At 41.5% G+C, this 16,848-nt stretch overlaps 2 protein-coding genes across 3 annotated transcripts in view; both read right to left on the bottom strand.

The window, feature by feature from the left end:
* The window catches only part of LOC115135834 (phospholipase D2-like), a 42,545-nt gene extending 41,961 nt beyond the window's left edge, over positions 1–584 (bottom strand). The window contains exon 1 of one of the 2 annotated variants that reach the window (XM_029670956.2): positions 147–584. The gene's annotated coding sequence lies outside the window, so the exon portion shown is untranslated. The remainder of the gene's footprint in view (positions 1–146) is intronic. The other variant, XM_029670957.2, reaches the window with a different exon arrangement.
* Positions 585–2,683: 2,099 nt separating this feature from the next.
* On the bottom strand, positions 2,684–16,547 carry LOC115136268 (acetylcholine receptor subunit gamma-like). Its single transcript, XM_065023361.1, has 9 exons — positions 16,532–16,547; positions 16,195–16,328; positions 15,397–15,506; positions 15,102–15,259; positions 11,606–11,806; positions 10,620–10,734; positions 10,350–10,405; positions 5,703–5,833; positions 2,684–5,452 (listed from the first exon to the last, which is right to left on the bottom strand). Exons 1-9 carry the CDS (start codon positions 16,545–16,547, stop codon positions 5,285–5,287), a joined length of 1,089 nt encoding a protein of 362 aa, XP_064879433.1. The 3' UTR covers positions 2,684–5,284.
* Between the last annotated feature and the right edge of the window lie 301 nt (positions 16,548–16,848).

Below are 16,848 nucleotides of genomic sequence, written 5' to 3'. Positions count from 1 at the left end.
ATAAAGTATCCCGTTGAAATGTCGCATAGGCCTTATTAGTATTCTGCATCCGTGATGTTTTAAACTGTCTAAATCACGATAGTTCCCTTTATAGTGGTATAGAATCACAAGAGGATATTCGTTTTAGTAGAGGCGTAGCTACTTACTAAAGCATCACATAGAAACGATCAGGAAGACGAGGGTCAAATTCCATATCCTTGAACAAAAAGATCTTCGTTTTTCTTCCTACTCCCTTCGCCCTAGAAAACTTATCAGTAGTTTTGACGTAAAAGAGAGACGGAAAGCGATACAGTACTTACTCTAAACCATGCACATGTAAATGTTCCTTCCGGCTGCATGGTAGGATATATTCCTGAAATCATTCACCGAGAATATCCGCTACAGAAGCACAAATAGTCTGATGATACAATAGTGCGCGATGACTTGTCCAGGTAAACATTGCATCAATGTATCAACAACGTATACCTTTTTCTTTCACATTACCTAGCTATTCCATTGTCAAAGAAAATGTCGCATAGTGCCTGACGTAGCAGGCAGCAGCACTCCAGTTGAAGACGGATTGTACAGTCAGCAGCACAACAGTAGTTAACCTTTATTTAACTAGGCAAGTCAGTTAAGAACAAATTCTTATTTACAATGAAGACCTACACCAGCCAAACCCAGACGACGTTGGGCCAATGGTGAGCAGCTCTATGGGACTCCCAATTACGGCCAGTTGTGATACAGCCTGGAATCGAAACATTTCTTCTATTAAAATTAAAATATAAAATTGAGAACTAACAATCAACAACTAAATTATAAGAGTTTGGTCCGGTTTATATGATTTTCATTGGTTTTTAATTATCAAACGTCTTTGTTGCTTGAGATTTTCTCAATAGAAGAGATTACTTTATTTGAAGTGTAACCAGCTGCAAACCAGAGGTGATATGCTGGATATGGCAGATCTGGTTTTGCTGGATATGGAAGGTCTGGTTTTGCTGGCTCTGGCAGATCTGGTTTTGCTGGATATGGAAGGTCTGGTTTTGCTGGCTCTGGAAGGTCTGGTTTTGCTGGCTCTGGCAGATCTGGTTTTGCTGGCTCAAGACATTCCTCCTCCTCATTCACACAAAATGAATGAGTACTGTTGAACTGAGACAAAAGGGACATGTCTCAACTGGGGCTTTGGTCCAGAAGCCAAACCAGAGGAATGTTGGGAGCACATGGTTCCTGGGTGGTGCAGCAGTCTAAGGCACTGCATCTCAGTGCAAGAGGTGTCACTGCAATCCCTGGTTCAAATCCAGGCTGCATCACTGTGATTGGGAGTCCCAAAGGGCAGCGCACAATTGGCCCAGCGGTGTCCGGTGTATTGTAAATAAGAATTTGTTCTTAACTGACTTGCCTAGTTGAATTAAGGTTACATTTAAAATTATTAAGGAGACTAGATACCCCTACAGCTGCTGTAAATCCCTTCCTAGCTGTGGAGGAACAAGTCCTAAAGATCTGGGAAAATAGCATATTTGATTACCTATTGCTTTTTAACTCTATGAGAGGTTCCAATATTGGGGTAGTAATATCTTTGTTTTCACTCAGAGATAATTGAATTGGACCTTGTAGTACCTACTGCAGGGGAATTGGGTCAGTGTTTAAAATACACTATGTGACACTTTTTTTTTAATCAAGAACAGTTTTGTTGTATCAAAGTTTGTATGTTAGATTCATTATCAGCTCTCTCACACTTTCAAATTAAACACATGCATGAGAGTTTTGACATTGACATGGATGGATGCACAGAAGTTATTTAGAGTTGTCCAAGTGCTTTCAATCCACAGTGCTGAGGCATAGTCTCTGGAGTTGAAGAACAGAGATTAACTCTGACATTGAATTGAAATGTTATTTTCTCCCAATTGAGGACAAAGAAGATCTTTGGGTGAGTCAGCAGACATTGTCTAGTCATAGTGGTCAGAGTCAGACCACACCCTCTACACTCAGTAGAAACAGTCAATTGTGTTGAACCTAAAAGAGATTTTAATCTCAAATGACATTGTAATATTCTAAATACATAAACAAATGTATAGACACAATAGAAAGACCAGAAAATCTTTTGTTATATTAAACCTAATTTCTTGCCCAAAGCAACATCAAAATGTGATCTTGAAGGTGTGTAGCCGATTCGGATTCACTCAAAAGTAGCATAATTATAGTGGGGTGATCAAGTAGAATGTAGGCCACCCCTATATGCAAACACGTAGACTACTTGCACCGTACACACTACACTCCTTGATCAGATACCGCTTCCCATTAATATGCCTCGAAAGGTTTAAAGAATACTCTACAGTGAAACAAAAATGTAACCATGACAGTAGTAGACTAAATGAAGCAATACAGCCGTACTTGCATGTGGAATTGTTGCTGCTGTCTGGTGTTGAAATGTTTACTTTGACTTTAATATTAAAACTGCCTTCAAACTGTTCTGTTGCATGCTGTGCTATCGCTCCATTTAATCATCCTTGGGAAATTAAACTGTGCTTGGGTTCCCAAAGGGCTGGACAAATTATTCTAGCTAAGCCTTGGAATCAGTCAAGCAGTGTTTTGAGGCGGATCATCATTAACCTTATTCTTCAACATTGTCTTATATTTAAAAAACTGCCATTTCAAGATTTAATAGCCACATATTGTATGTGCACCCTCTCAATGACCACAAGTCTTTTGATTTAAAAAAAAGTATTTATTTAATTTTCACAGTATTAATAACATAAAATACTAACAGTAAAACACAGTACGTTCCAGTAATGGTTTGAATCTCCAATGTTTTTGCTGACTATGTACCATCCAACACATCCTCTTGATGCGAAAACTCCATATCCAATGACATAATGTAAAACAAACTAATTGTGGATCATGATGATTTGTGTATGCCAACATCAGCAGCATAGGTGTTTTAATTGTATACAAAAGTGAATTGTTTAATTATATAACATTTTATAAATGAGGCACCAATTGGGCAGAAAGGAAAGCAAGGCCTCAGTTTAACTTTGAATTAAGTGTCTGGTTCATTGTATCATTATTTTGTACAAGTTAAACAGAACAATTCATTAACCATGTAAATGTATCGTGTGTAAAATAAAGTAACTAGCTAAATCTAATATTCTTAGAGTATTATGGTCTTCTTACATTACAAATTGCATTATATCCATCAGTAAAGACCTGTGTCACATATACATCACCATACAGTGAGATACAAGACAGACAAGTATTCTATAGGGTATAGGAGACCTGCACTTCATCCTAAGGCAGTGTGAGGGCTGAAACCGAGATCTGGCTTCTTCATTTTGTTCTAACCAAGCAAAGCCCACAGCAGACTTACTGAATTAAATCACAACTGCTTTGCCTCAAACTGTTTATTTATTTTGGCATGTTCATGTCACATGGCTTACTAAAAAATAGAATACACACGTGTAACAAGAGATGGTTAGGGTAAAACACAAAACACAGTTTGAAATATTTATCAAATAGGAGGACATGATATCAAGACGATGGCATTTTCAGTCATCTACTGCCAAAAAGACTAATAAGTAAGCAGTACAGTCGGGAAGTATTCAGACCCCTTGACCTTTTCCACATTTTGTAACATTACAGCCGTATTCTAAAATGTATTAAATATATATTTTTCATTATCTACACACAATTCCCCATAATGACAAAGCGAAAAACAGGTTTTTAAAAATAAAAAACAGAAATGCCTTATTTATATAAGTATTCAGACCCTTTGCTATGAGACTTGAAATTGAGTTCAGGTGCATCCTGTTTCCATTGATGATTCTACAACTTGATTGGAGTCCGCATGTGGTAGAATCAATTGATTGGACATGATTTGGAACGGTACACACCTGTCTATATAAGGTCCCAATTTGTAAGTCGCTCTGGATAAGAGCGTCTGCTAAATGACTTAAATGTAAATGTAAATGTCCCACAGTAGACAGTGCATGTCAGAGCAAAAACCAAGCAATGAGGTCAAAGGAATTATCCGTACAGCTCAGAGACAGGATTGTGTCGAGGCACAGATCTGGGGAAGGGTACCAACAAATTTCAGCAGCATTGAAGGTCCCCAAGAACACAGTGGCATCCAGAAGTTTGGAACCACCAAGACTCTTCCTAGAGCTGGCTGCCGGGCCAAACTGAGCAATCAGAGGAGAAGGGCCTTCGCCAAGGAGGTGACCAAGAACCCAATGGTCACTGACAGAGCTCCAGAGTTCCTCTGTGGAGATTGGAGACCCTTCCAGAAGAACAACTCTCTGCAGCACTCTACCAATCAGGCCTTTATGGTAGAGTGGCCAGACAGAAGCCACTCCTCAATGAAAGGCACATGACAGCCCGCTTGGAGTTTGCCAAAGGGCACCTAAAGGACTCTCAGACCATGACAAACAAGATTCTCTGGTCTGGTGTAAACCAAGATAACTCTTTGGCCTGGATGCCAAGCATCACGTCTGGAAGAAACCTGGCACCATCCCTACGTTGAAGCATGGTGGTGGCAGCATCATGCTGTGAGGATGTTTTTCAATGGCAGGGACTGGGAGACTAGTCAGAATTGAGGGAAAGATGAATGGCGCAAAGTACAGAGATCCTTAATGAAAACCTGCTCCAGAGCACTCAGGACCTCAGACTGGGGGCGAAGGTTCAACCTTCTAAAAGGACAACGACCCTAAGCACGCAGCCAAGGCAACGCAGGAGTGGCTTTGGGACAAGTCTCTGAATGTCCTTGATTGGCCCAGCCAGAGCCTGGACTTGAACCCGATCGAACATCTTTGGAGAGACCTGAAAATAGCTCTGCAGCAACTCTCCCCATCCAACCTGACAGAGCTTTCAAGGATCTGCAGAGAAGACTGGGAGAAACTCTCCAAATACAGGTGTACCAAGGTTGTAGCGTCATACCCAACAAGACTCAAGGCTGTAATCGCTGCCAAAGGTGCTTCAACAAAGTAATGAGTAAAGGCTATGAATACTTATGTAAATGTGATATTTTAAATAAAGTTAAATAAAGGTTAAATACAAATTTCTAAAAACCTGTTTCTCCTTTGTCATTATGGGGTATTGTGTGTAGATTGAGGGGGGGGGGATCTATAAGACATTTTAGAATAAGGCTGTAATATAACAAAACATGGAAAAAGTCAAGGGGTCTGAATACTTTCCGAATGCACTGTAAGTGAAGAAATGAGCAAGACAACTTAAGTCTCAATGATATGAAGACAATGATGAGGATTCATATAATCTGTGACCAAGTTAAGAGAAGGGGCGTTGCCTTGTCCTCCTAACTGGGGAGGTATTGTTTGTTTTCCCCAGGAAATGGAAACTCAGGAACTGAGTTAAAATGTCCCGTGAGGAATATGGCGACAGTTCCGATGGAGAAGAGGGCCATGGCCACCCAGAAACACACCTTGTCAATCATCTTCCCGATCAATACCCAACTCTCCATTTCCTATGGGACAGTTAACAGTGAGCCAGAAGTGGGGAGACAATAACCCACACGGTTCTATCAGGATTTCTTAACCCTCAGCTCATCATGGGCCTGTATTCAAAGTGTCTCACTTGAGTGTAATAATTTATTTGATCAAAAAGAGCATGATCCTAGATCAGCACGCTTTGTGAATATGGGCCTGAACAGAATGAATTGAAATGAAACTGAACCAAAACCTGACCTACATCCCCAGAATAAAAGCAATACTTACTGACCCAATGTCATTTGCTTGCTTTGTGCTCTCAGCGATAAAGTTACAGGCATCCACATATTCCTTGATCTCAGGAGCAGCTTGGGCGAGGCTCTTGTACAGGATGGCTGTGGTGCTCATAATGCCATCCACTAGAGGGTAACAGAGACATACAGTCACCTACACATATGCTGGTGATGGACCACAGTGCTAATCTTTATCCTCTCTCCTTTTCCTATTGATTGTGATACTTATTTACAAGAACAAATACAACCAAATGCTTTTTAAAACCAGTTCAAATGAACCCAGACATCTATTCAAAAAAGTGGCTTGCTGGATAATATACATAACTACATCTCAAAGCAGGGCTGCAGGGCACCCCAAAAAAATGGTTCTCGTAGCCGCGGTCAGACTCGTTGAGCAATTATTACAAGGGAAAGCAGAACAATCTGATTAGTAAACTATTTTGCTAAACTATTTTGAACTCAAATTCTGCACTTATTAACAACGACCAACACAATACCAGTCAAAATAGAAGATTGTAGCCTACCATTACTATATCCAACCCAACTCCATTTGTGGCCACTATCATGCCTTTCTGCAAAGCGCTCATTGCCAGCTGGATAGCCCAGTTCTTCCTCACAAATGTCATAAGAATTTTGCCAGAATATGTTATATCTTTGTCCCATAATATTGATGGCAGTGCAATGTTACAGCTGCTTATCTTTAGACATATAGCCAGTAGCCACCCACACTAGGCCTATCTGAAATATGAAAATGATCAATCAAATTGCCAGGTAGACAATTGTTCGGGTTGACTCAAACCGCAGACCCAGTGGTTATATCCACATGGCGGGCGGGTTGAGGGTCATGAAATATTGTGTGGATGAAGGGCGGGTTGAGGGTCATGAAATATTGTGTGGATGAAGGGCGGGTTGAGGGTCATGAAATATTGTGCGGATGAAGGGCGGGTTGAGGGTCATGAAATATTGTGCGGATGAATGGCGGGTTGAGGGTCATGAAATATTGTGTGGATGAAGGGCGGGTTGAGGGTCATGAAATATTGTGTGGATGAAGGGCGGGTTGGATAAAGACAATACCTTAAATCCATAAATGTATAATTCTTGTGCAATGTATACATCTTAAACTAGATTGAGGTTTTTCTTTCATTATTTTAGGCTATCTGCATTCGTGCATTAGCCTAAACTTTAAGGCCTAACTGTACACGTGCCAAATAGCCAACACGCCAATCGCCAAATGCATTTGGGAACGGGCAGAAAAAGTTCATGTTGAGGGAACTGAAGCCTACTGTTCAGAAGGGTTAAATAGAAACTAAATCTTTTTTCATCTTTAGAGAATGCCAATGCACAGTTAGCACCTATAAACAGTACCTATCTTTATCAGCATCAATAAAAGCTGATAGTATTTCAATCACAATATATGCATCCAAGCCGAAATGAAATCTTATCAGAAAAATGTTGGGTCGTTTTCACAGCTTCCCTTACAACCGGGTAAACTGATGTCATTTGGAAATGTTGCACAGAAAATCTTTCCTGATTTGAGTTATTGCATTTTCTCCCAGATCTCTTAACTTCTTTGCTCCACGAAAGAAGCAGAGATGACAGAGAGAACTTTACCGAAGTCAGCTAGATTGAAGCATTGATTCTATCGATTTATAACATTCTGGTGAGCAAGGGTTTATTTACTCTTCGGGCAACATAATGACAGAAGAGAAGCCACCTGTATCTAATTCTAGACAAGTTGACTAACAAATAGCCTTCCATAATGTTGGAAATTAGAAGCAGAAACATATCTAAAATCAGGCAAAAAGATCTTCCCCCAACATTCTGCCATCTCTAGCCTACCATGCATTTTCTATATTTGCGGGTTAGGGTCGGTTCTCAGATTTCCACTTTATTACACATAGTTGGGTGGTTGCAGATGTGTTATTAGCAATTGCGGGCCGGTGAACAAACAGCTGACGCGTGCACCACTAGCATGCCCTGCTTTATGCTCCAACGTTGATGAAGTCATTGGGCAACAATTAAGATATGCAACTTGTTGGTTCTGAAGCATAGATGATCATTTAATGAGGACTTGCTGACAGTAGGTTCAGAACAACCACGACAGAACTTTAATTTTTTTTTTAAATAAACATTTGGGGGGAAATTATAACACCACTGAAAAGGGCACTTTGGAGACTGGAAGGGCAAAGGGGCATGTGCTCTGTACAGGTAGAGCCCCATCTGTGCACGTACCTGTGTCAAATGTTGTTTGGCACAACTGTTTCTGGGTTCCATAACACCAAAACAAATGTTTTAATTCTTGTGCAATTCAGATCTATAGGCTACACTAAGGTTTTTCTATCTGACGTTGGTATTTACCCGAAGCTTTAGGGCCCAACTGTAGCGTGCTAATAACACGGCAATTGCCAAATGCTTTTGGGAATTTAGGCTTAAAAAGTTGAACATTGAAGCACTGAGGCAAAAGGGACAATATCGGAGTTTAATTCAGTAAGAGAAAAGCTGTGAAATGGTGTTGAAAATTAATAGAAGGACCAGAACAGTCTGTAAAGGTGCTATCTTTATAAGAATCATAAAAGCTGATAGTATTTCAACCATGTTGGCTCGTTTTAACAGCTTTTCATTTCCTTAAACAGATTGTTTTTATTGCATCTTCTCCCTGGCCCCTAATAATACATGTCTTTGCCACATGAGAGAAGCAGAGATGAAAGAGAGCTTTGCCATGTCAACTGATTTGAAGCATTCATTCTATCAATGTATTCTGGTGAGCATGGGGTATATTTACTCTTCTAGGTCAAAGTACAGAAGAGAAGCCACCTGTATCTAATAATAGACAAGTGGATTAACAAATAGCCTACCAAAATGTAGAAACTTATTATCAGAAACATATGCCAGTCTAAGAAGGCCTGTCAAAAAATTATTCTGCCATCTGACTGGACAGAGCATTTTCTATATTTGGGGTTAGGGTTGGTTGCGGATGAAAGATTTTCACTTTATCACATAGTCGGCGTTTGCGGGTGGTTATTAGCAATTGGGTACGGGTGAACAAACAAGTGTTAGCAGGTATGCGTTGGTATACAGTGCATTCGGAAAGTATTCCGACTCCTCGACTTTTTCCACATTTTGTTAAGTTACACCCTTATTCTAAAATGGATAACATTATTTTTTCCCCTCAATCTACACACACACACTACCCCATAATGACAAAGCAAAAACAGATTTTTAGACAAAATAAAAAACTGAAATATCACATTTACATAAGTATTCAGACCCTTTAGTACTTTGAAGTCCCTTTGGCAGCCATTACAAACTTGAGTCTTCTTGTAGGTTGACACTACAAGCTTGGTACACCTTTATTTGGGTAGTTTCTCCCATTCTTCTCTGCAGAGCCTCGAAAGCTTGGTCAGGTTGGATGGGGAGCGTCGCTGCACAGCTATTTTCAGGGCTCTCTAGAGATGTTAGATCAGGTTCAAGTCAGGGCTCTGGCTGGGCCAATCAAGGACATTCAGAGACTTGTCCCGAAGCCACTCCTGCGTTGCCTTGACTGTCTGCTTAGGGTCGTTGTCCTGTTGGAAGGTGAACCTTCACCCCAGTCTGAGGTCCTGAGCACTATGGAGCAGGTTTTCATTAAGGATCTCTGTACTTTGCTCCGTTCATCTTTCCCTCGATCCTGACTGGTCTCCCAGTCCCTGCCGCTGAATAGCATCCTCACAGCATGATGCTACCACTATCATGCTTCACCGTAGGAATGGTGTCAGGTTTCCTCCAGATGTGATGCTTGGCATTCAGGCCTAAGAGTTCAATCTTGGTTTCATCAGACCAGAGAATCTTGTTTCTCATGTTCGGAGAGTCCTTTAGGTGCCTTTTGGCAAACTCCAAGCGGCTGTCATATGCCTTTTACTGGCGTCCGTCTGGCCACTCTACCATAAAGGCCTGATTGGTGGAGTGCTGCAGAGATGGTTGCCCTTCTGAAAGGTTCTCCCATCGCCACAGAGCTCTATCAGAGTGACCATTGGGTTCTCGGTCACCTCCCTGGCCCTTCTCTCCGGATTGCTCAGTTTGGCCAGGCGGCCAGCTGTAGGAAAAGTCTTGGTGGTTTCAAACTTCTTCCATTTAAGAATGATGGAGGCCACTGTGTTCTTCAATGCTGCAGCCATTTGTCTGTGCCTCGACACAATCCTGTCTTGGAGCTATAAGGATCTTATATAGAAAGGTGTATGCCTTTCCAAATGGTCAATGGAAACAGGATGCACCTGAGCTCAATTTCGGGTCTGAATACTTATGTAAATCAGGTATTTGTTTTTATTTTTAATAAATCGGCAAAGAAATCTAAAAACCTGTTTTGCTTTGTCATTGTGGAGAAAATCCATAAATGTATAATGTGGAAAAAGTTACGGGGTCTGAATACTTTCAGAATGCACTGTATTTTAATCATGACTTGGCCTATGCAATAAAGTATTTAACTTTCAAACCCACACAAGTACTGGACCTGGATTTTGTTATGCCACTTAGCACCCATTTGTGGTTAAACAAATCATTTTGCTTTTCAATGTATACATATGTGCTGTGTGGGACATGGTGTGTGGAACATGGTGTGTGGGACATGGTGTGTGGGTATTGGGACTGCGGAGGGAGATGTACCCACCACGATTTGGTTGGTGGCGATGAGTGTGGTCACAGACATGACAAAGATTCAGGTACCTGGAAGAGAAGAACAGACCGATGTTGATGTAGAGGGGATTTGGCTCTCTTATGGAGTTACATAAATGTATGGAGGAAGGCAGTAAGAAAGAGACTGAAGAATCCCATTAATGAGGGCATGAATTTGAAGCTGAGAAAGGAATGCAGTGACTATTATATGGAGTCTCTCACACAGAATCCTCATACAAACACACCCAGGTACATTCGAACTCACTTGCTAATGAGTGGGACATTGAGAGATGTCTCAGGGACCTTCTGAGCAATAAGAAATAGGAAGACAGTCTGAGGGAGCAGGACAGAGATGGACACAGTCAACTTCTGTCCCCAATCTATGAAGAGGACAACAGAGAATCAGAGGGGTACAGACAGGAGTGCAGTGCTTTTCCCATAATCATCAGACGACAACAGACATAATATACAGATGGTTTTATTTGGCCTACCAAGTGTTCTGAGCAACAAAAAAACTTTTGTTGGACAGCTCCAAATCAGCTCCAAGTGGTAAACATTTTGGAAATCTGATCCCAAATAGGCCTATTTATTCCCAAGCATAATAAAGTGATGTGATCGTAAACAAATGTAGCCTAAGCAAGGTTTGAAGTTGTTTTAGTCACATTATCTGTTTGGGTTTCTTGTGGTCAATTTGTAATCTAGCAAACAGAATCCAACTTTAATCCGACAATATACAGTGCATTCTCTAGTTTGAGACTCAGAACCATGAAATCTATGTTAGAGCATAAAAGGGGTAATCTGCAGTTGCTACATCCATCTGTGGACTCATAAATTAATGATATGTACCCATTGATTCTTGAATAACTTATTGATGCCTCATAAGCATTCGTATCCCATCAGAATCCAAAATATAAACTTACTTTGTTTACAAACATTGAAGTAAAACAAACGTAAACACTACATAACCTCAGAACATTAACTATAATTCTGATACCATGGATGGTCAGTCCTTGCATCCATAGCTCTGTTTCAGCTTTTTACTGAAAAGGGGGCAGGGAGGACGCTTTACTGTTTCAACTGCTGATAGCTGCTTTAAATATAAATCATTTGATTTAATAGTCAATATTGGAAAAAAACACTTGTAACACTAACAGAACAACTGCTAACATCAGTTGTTGATGGCATACTGTATCATCTTCCTGTATCCTTAAGTTACACCACTGACCAATCAGCAGCAGTGTTGCAACCTACCCTGTGCAGGTAGGAGGTAGGCCAGGACGACCAGGGAGGAGATGAGTGAGCAGGGCAGGATGATGTTGATGATGTAGAATAGAGGTTCTCTCTGGATGACCAGGTTGAAGGAGATCTCCTGGTACTCCAGGTCATCAGGAGTGTAGCGTGAGTTGATCAGCTCCCTGGCTGGCCTGTGCTTTATGGCCCACTCACCGTTCTCTAACAGGGTGGAAACAGACACACTGGAATCAATAGAAGCCATTTCATTAGGATTTGACCTGTTGATGGGTTGTCAATTGTTTACAGTTAACCGTTAATCAAATCAAATGTTATGTCACATGCTTCGTCAACAGGTTTAGACGATGTCGTAGAATTACAACATTAAAGTTAATCACATTACTTTTACATTATGAATGTATCTTATCCAGAGCGACTTACAAATTGGTGCTTTCACCTTATGACATCCAGTGGAACAGCCACTTTACAATAGTGCATCTAGGTCTTTTAAGGGGGGGGAGGGGGAGAAGGATTACTTTATCCTATCCTAGGTATTCCTGAAAGAGGTGGGGTTTCAGGTGTCTCCGGAAGGTGGTGATTGACTCCGCTGTCCTGGCGTCGTGAGGGAGTTTGTTCCACCATTGGGGGGCCAGAGCAGCGAACAGTTTTGACTGGGCTGAGCGGGAACTGTACTTCCTCAGTGGTAGGGAGGCGAGCAGGCCAGAGGTGGATGAACGCAGTGCCCTTGTTTGGGTGTAGGGCCTGATCAGAGCCTGGAGGTAGTGAGGTGCCGTTCCCCTCACAGCTCCGTAGGCAAGCACCATGGTCTTGTAGCTATATTAAAACATTGTCTTTTTTCTAGAGGCAACCGTATAGGGTTCTTAGGACTCATGTGTCTGTGTGAAGAGAGAATCCTCAGATTTACGATGGCTTGGTGAGAACCTAAACACTGCATTCCATTCCACGATTAGTGTCTGTCTATTGGTAACAGGGAGAACCAATGTCCAGTTTATTTAAGGATGTAGTATTCTAGGTTGCATTAGTATTTCTGTATAAACAAGTAGTAAATGAACTAGACAGATATTTAGCGCCATGTAAATCTTGATGTATGTTGCATGAGAGCACAATGTATCTTTGTATAATTTCTGTTCCTTGTCACAAGCACTCAGGAAGACTATAAATAGTTCTAACCGAATCCTGTTTATTTGGGCTTTAACACTACACCATTAGATGATTGTTAACGTTCCATTACTGCAGTCATTAAATAATGAAGTTCAATTGTTTTGAGGAAATCTAAGTCTCTGAGTAGAATAATTCCACCACAACTAACAATGAAATGCTAATTTACAGGTCCTTTTCCAACCATGTACTTCAGATTAGAATAATTCCACCACAACTAACAATGAAATGCTAATTTACAGGTCCTTTTCCAACCATGCACTTCAGATTAGAATAATTCCACCACAACTAACAATGAAATGCTAATTTACAGGTCCTTTTCCAACCATGTACTTCAGATTAGAATAATTCCACCAAAACTAACAATGAAATGCTAATTTACAGGTCATTTTCCAACCATGTACTTCAGATTAGAATAATTCCACCACAACTAGCAATGAAATGCTAATTTACAGGTCCTTTTCCAACCATGTAATTCAGATTAGAAAAAGAAAGTCAAATATAAAGTGACATGAGGAATAAATACACAGTGAATAACAATAAAGAGTAAATATAACATGGCTCTATACAAGGAGTACCAGTACCGAGTCCGTGTGCAGGGGTACGGGGTAATTGAGGTAGCTATGTACATATAGGTAAAGTGACTAGGCAACAGGATAAATAAAACAGTAGCAGCAGCGTACTTGGTGAGTGTGAATGTGTGTTGCGTCAGTATGCGTGTGTGTGTGTTGGGATCTCAGCGTAAGTATGGGTTAGTGTGTGGGTAGAGTCCAGTATGTGTGCGTAGTCACTGCAAGAGAGTTAGTGCAAAAAAAGAGTCACAGGTAGTCAGGGTAGCCATTTGATTAGCAGTCTAATGACTTGGGATTAGAAGCTGTTTAGATCCTGTTGGTTCCAGACTTGGTGCACTGGTACCGCTTGTCATGCGGTAGAAGAGAGAACAGTCTGCGGCTTGGTTGGAAGAAGTCTTTGACAATTTTTTGGGCCTTCCTCTGACACCGCCTGGTATAGAGGTCCTGGATGGCAGGGTGCTTGGCCCCAGTGATATACTGGGCCATATGCACTAACTTCTGTAGTGCCTTGAGATCAAATGCCAAGCAGTTAGCATACCAAGCGGTGATGCAGCCATTCAATGGTGTAGCTGTAGAACTGAGGATCTGAGGGCCCATGCAAAATCTTTTCAGCCTCCTGAGGGGGATGAGGCATTGTCATGCCCTCTTCAGGACTGTGTTGATGAGTGGACCATGATAATTCCTTAGTGATGTGGACACCGGGGAACTTGAAGCTTTCAACACGCTCCTCTACAGCCCCAATGTGGATGGGGGCGTGTTCGCACCTCCTTTCCTGTATTCCACAATCAGCTCCTTTGTCTTGCTGACATTGAAGAAGAGGTTGTTGTCCTGGCACCACACTGCCAGGTCTCTGACATTCTCCCTATAGGCAGCCTCGTCGCCGACCAGCCCTACCACCGTCATGTCCTCAGCAAACTTTATGGTGTTGGAGTCATACATATTGCTTTTGAGAAACTACAAAGTTGTATATTCAGTATTTGTGTCACACATGCAGGACCTGAGTAGTGGTGGGAATCTATTAGGGGGAGGTAGATTTTGAAATATAATTTATTTAAAGAATGGTGCCTGAGGAGATGCCTGCCGTTTTACAGGCTCCTAACCAATTGTGCTATTTTGTGTGTTTTTCTGCATTGTTTGTAACTTATTTGTTGATGCTACCGTCTCTTATGACCGAAAAGAGATTCTGGATATCAGAACAGCGATTACTCACCTCGAACTAGACAAAGCTTTTTCTTTAATGAGTCTGACGTGAAGGATATAATGCTATATAATCTGACGTGAAGGACATATAAAAGCCCAAATCCTAGTCATTCGCATGAAGAAAATAAGGAGATACATGGGGCGCAGATCAGGGTGCCTTGTGAGAATTCATCGGTGAGTGGGTAACATGCCTCTACCATCCGTTCTATTGGCCAACATGCAATCACTGGAAAATAAACAGTTCAAGACTATCCTATTTACCACCACAAACATACAATTTTTTTTTTTTTAAATGTACTTTATTTAGTAAATATTTTCATAACTGCATTGTTGGTTAATTAAGGGCTTGTAAGTAAGCATTTCACGGTAAGGTCTACACCCGTTGTATTCGGCGCATGTGACAAATACGATTTGATTTGGAAAATCATAAAAACAAGATGTTGCAACATTAGTGTGTATTGCCAGTGAAGGCCTCAGGATCAATGTCCACCCACTCAATAGGCTTGTTGGTCTCTGCGTCAACAGCCAGTATGATTTCAAACTCATTTGCACTGTATCTCTCTGACCTGAAGACCAAGGTGCAGTTCTGGTAGTCAAAGGGGAGGTTAGAAGTAGGTGATCTCTATACGTGCTGCGGTAGATCGCTGGAGGCAGCCAGTACATGTAGCTACTGGAATAGATCAACACATTGGCATAGTAGGCCACATCAAACTTGCCATCAATGCTGCAGAGGGGGAAGAGAGGAGGGGAAGAAAGGAGGTGAAAGGGTAGGGTGCGATGAGAAGAGTTCAAGCAAAACAGAGCCAGAAAAGGGGGGGAAATCAGAATGAGGAAAAATATGAGAGCCCTCTACTGGCTCACTTGTTCTCAAGGACGATCTCAGGGAGCCATACTGTGTTGTAAGGCACACGGATAACTTCAATGCCAAAATACACAGAGGTGTTCCAGGCTAGGCGAATATCATTCCATTGCTTTGGGAGGAGGAGAGACAAGAGAGGGGGAGGAACAGAGGAGAAAACAGATGAGTGAGGGAGAAGAGAGCATTGAGATGAAAAAAACTCAAAGTAGGAGAAAGGAAAAAACAGAATCTAGTCAAAGTGTGCAAGAAACAAATGATAAATGAATTGATAAGATTGGTGAGAGAAACACTCACAATCCAGACATTAGTTGTGAGAGTCTCTTCCTTTTCAGAGGAGATAATATGATTGTCTGATGAAGACATTTGTCTATTTCAGTTTGACATGTGATAGTAGTGCACCCTGCATGGTGGAAGTACAGAACTGTTTTTTTTAACCTTTATTTAACTAGGCACATTAAGAACAAATTATTATTTTCAATGACGTCCTAGGAACAGTGGGTTAACTGCCTGTTCAGGGGCAGAACGACAGATTTGCTCTGGGATTTGAACTTGCAACCTTCCGGTTACTAGTCCAACGCTCTTACCACTAGGCTACCCTGCCACCCCGACAGTATATGTCATCCATACAGAATGTGTATTGTGTTGTTGGGGTGCAGCTGTGTGTAATATGTTTGGTTTTACATTTGAGTCATTTAGCAGAAGCTCTTATCCAGAGTGACTTACAGTGCATACATTTTTGTACTGGCATCTAATGTAAGTGTGTTGTATTGTTATGCTGCAGCAGGTGTGGTCTGTCTCACCAGGGAGATGATGTTGGTGAGAATCAGCTTGACCTGCACCTCCACCTTGTCTGTGGGGTGCACTGCTGGACAAATACTCTTGTTGTAGCCTCTGAACAGGTCCCCAATCAGCTTTGATTCCTCATTACAACTCACTGCGGAAGGAAGGAAGGAAGGAAACCATGATATTATGAAATATGGGTGGCATAAAACCCATAGGGACTATAAAGCATACTATTTCAAAGGATTCAACACTTGAAAGGCCAAAGGAACTTGAATAATCAGTGACCGATTTGCTAAAAGCACCCAATGAACCATTTTCAATTTACATGATTAACATCGAGGCATGTCAACCCACGGCTGGCTCCAGGCATAAAGCAGTCGCTTAGGGCCCCTTGCAGCTAGAAGTTGAGCATTAGATATTAATACACAAGGTACAAGTTCGAAATCCTCCCCAACCAAATCTCACTTAGGGCGCCCACAAGGCTAGAGCCACCCTGTGTCAACCATAAAAGCCCATTTATGCTTGATCTGGCTACGTGGATCACCGGCTCCAGATGGAGGTTGTGAAGCAATTGCGGATCCTCCAGAGGCTTGCGGTGGCGATGCCATGCGCCTCCCACATGTTTTAACAATGAGGAGGTCTCTGCATAGACATGATTAGTGTTCAGTAGG

The sequence above is a fragment of the Oncorhynchus nerka genome, linkage group LG10, assembly GCF_034236695.1.
Source record: "Oncorhynchus nerka isolate Pitt River linkage group LG10, Oner_Uvic_2.0, whole genome shotgun sequence".
Taxonomy (NCBI): Eukaryota; Metazoa; Chordata; class Actinopteri; order Salmoniformes; family Salmonidae; genus Oncorhynchus; species Oncorhynchus nerka.
The sequence above is the reverse complement of the archived record's forward strand: the minus strand, read 5'-3'. Positions and strand labels throughout refer to the sequence as shown.

Excerpts from the sequence above, each read along its gene's own strand:
- LOC115136268 (XM_065023361.1), bottom strand. Across the intron at positions 15,260-15,396 it reads GAGATCGTCCTTGAGAACAA|CATTGATGGCAAGTTTGATG; the intron begins GTGAGCCAGTAG and ends CCCCCTCTGCAG. Across the intron at positions 11,807-15,101 it reads AACTGCACCTTGGTCTTCAG|AGAACGGTGAGTGGGCCATA; the intron begins GTCAGAGAGATA and ends CCACCCTGTTAG.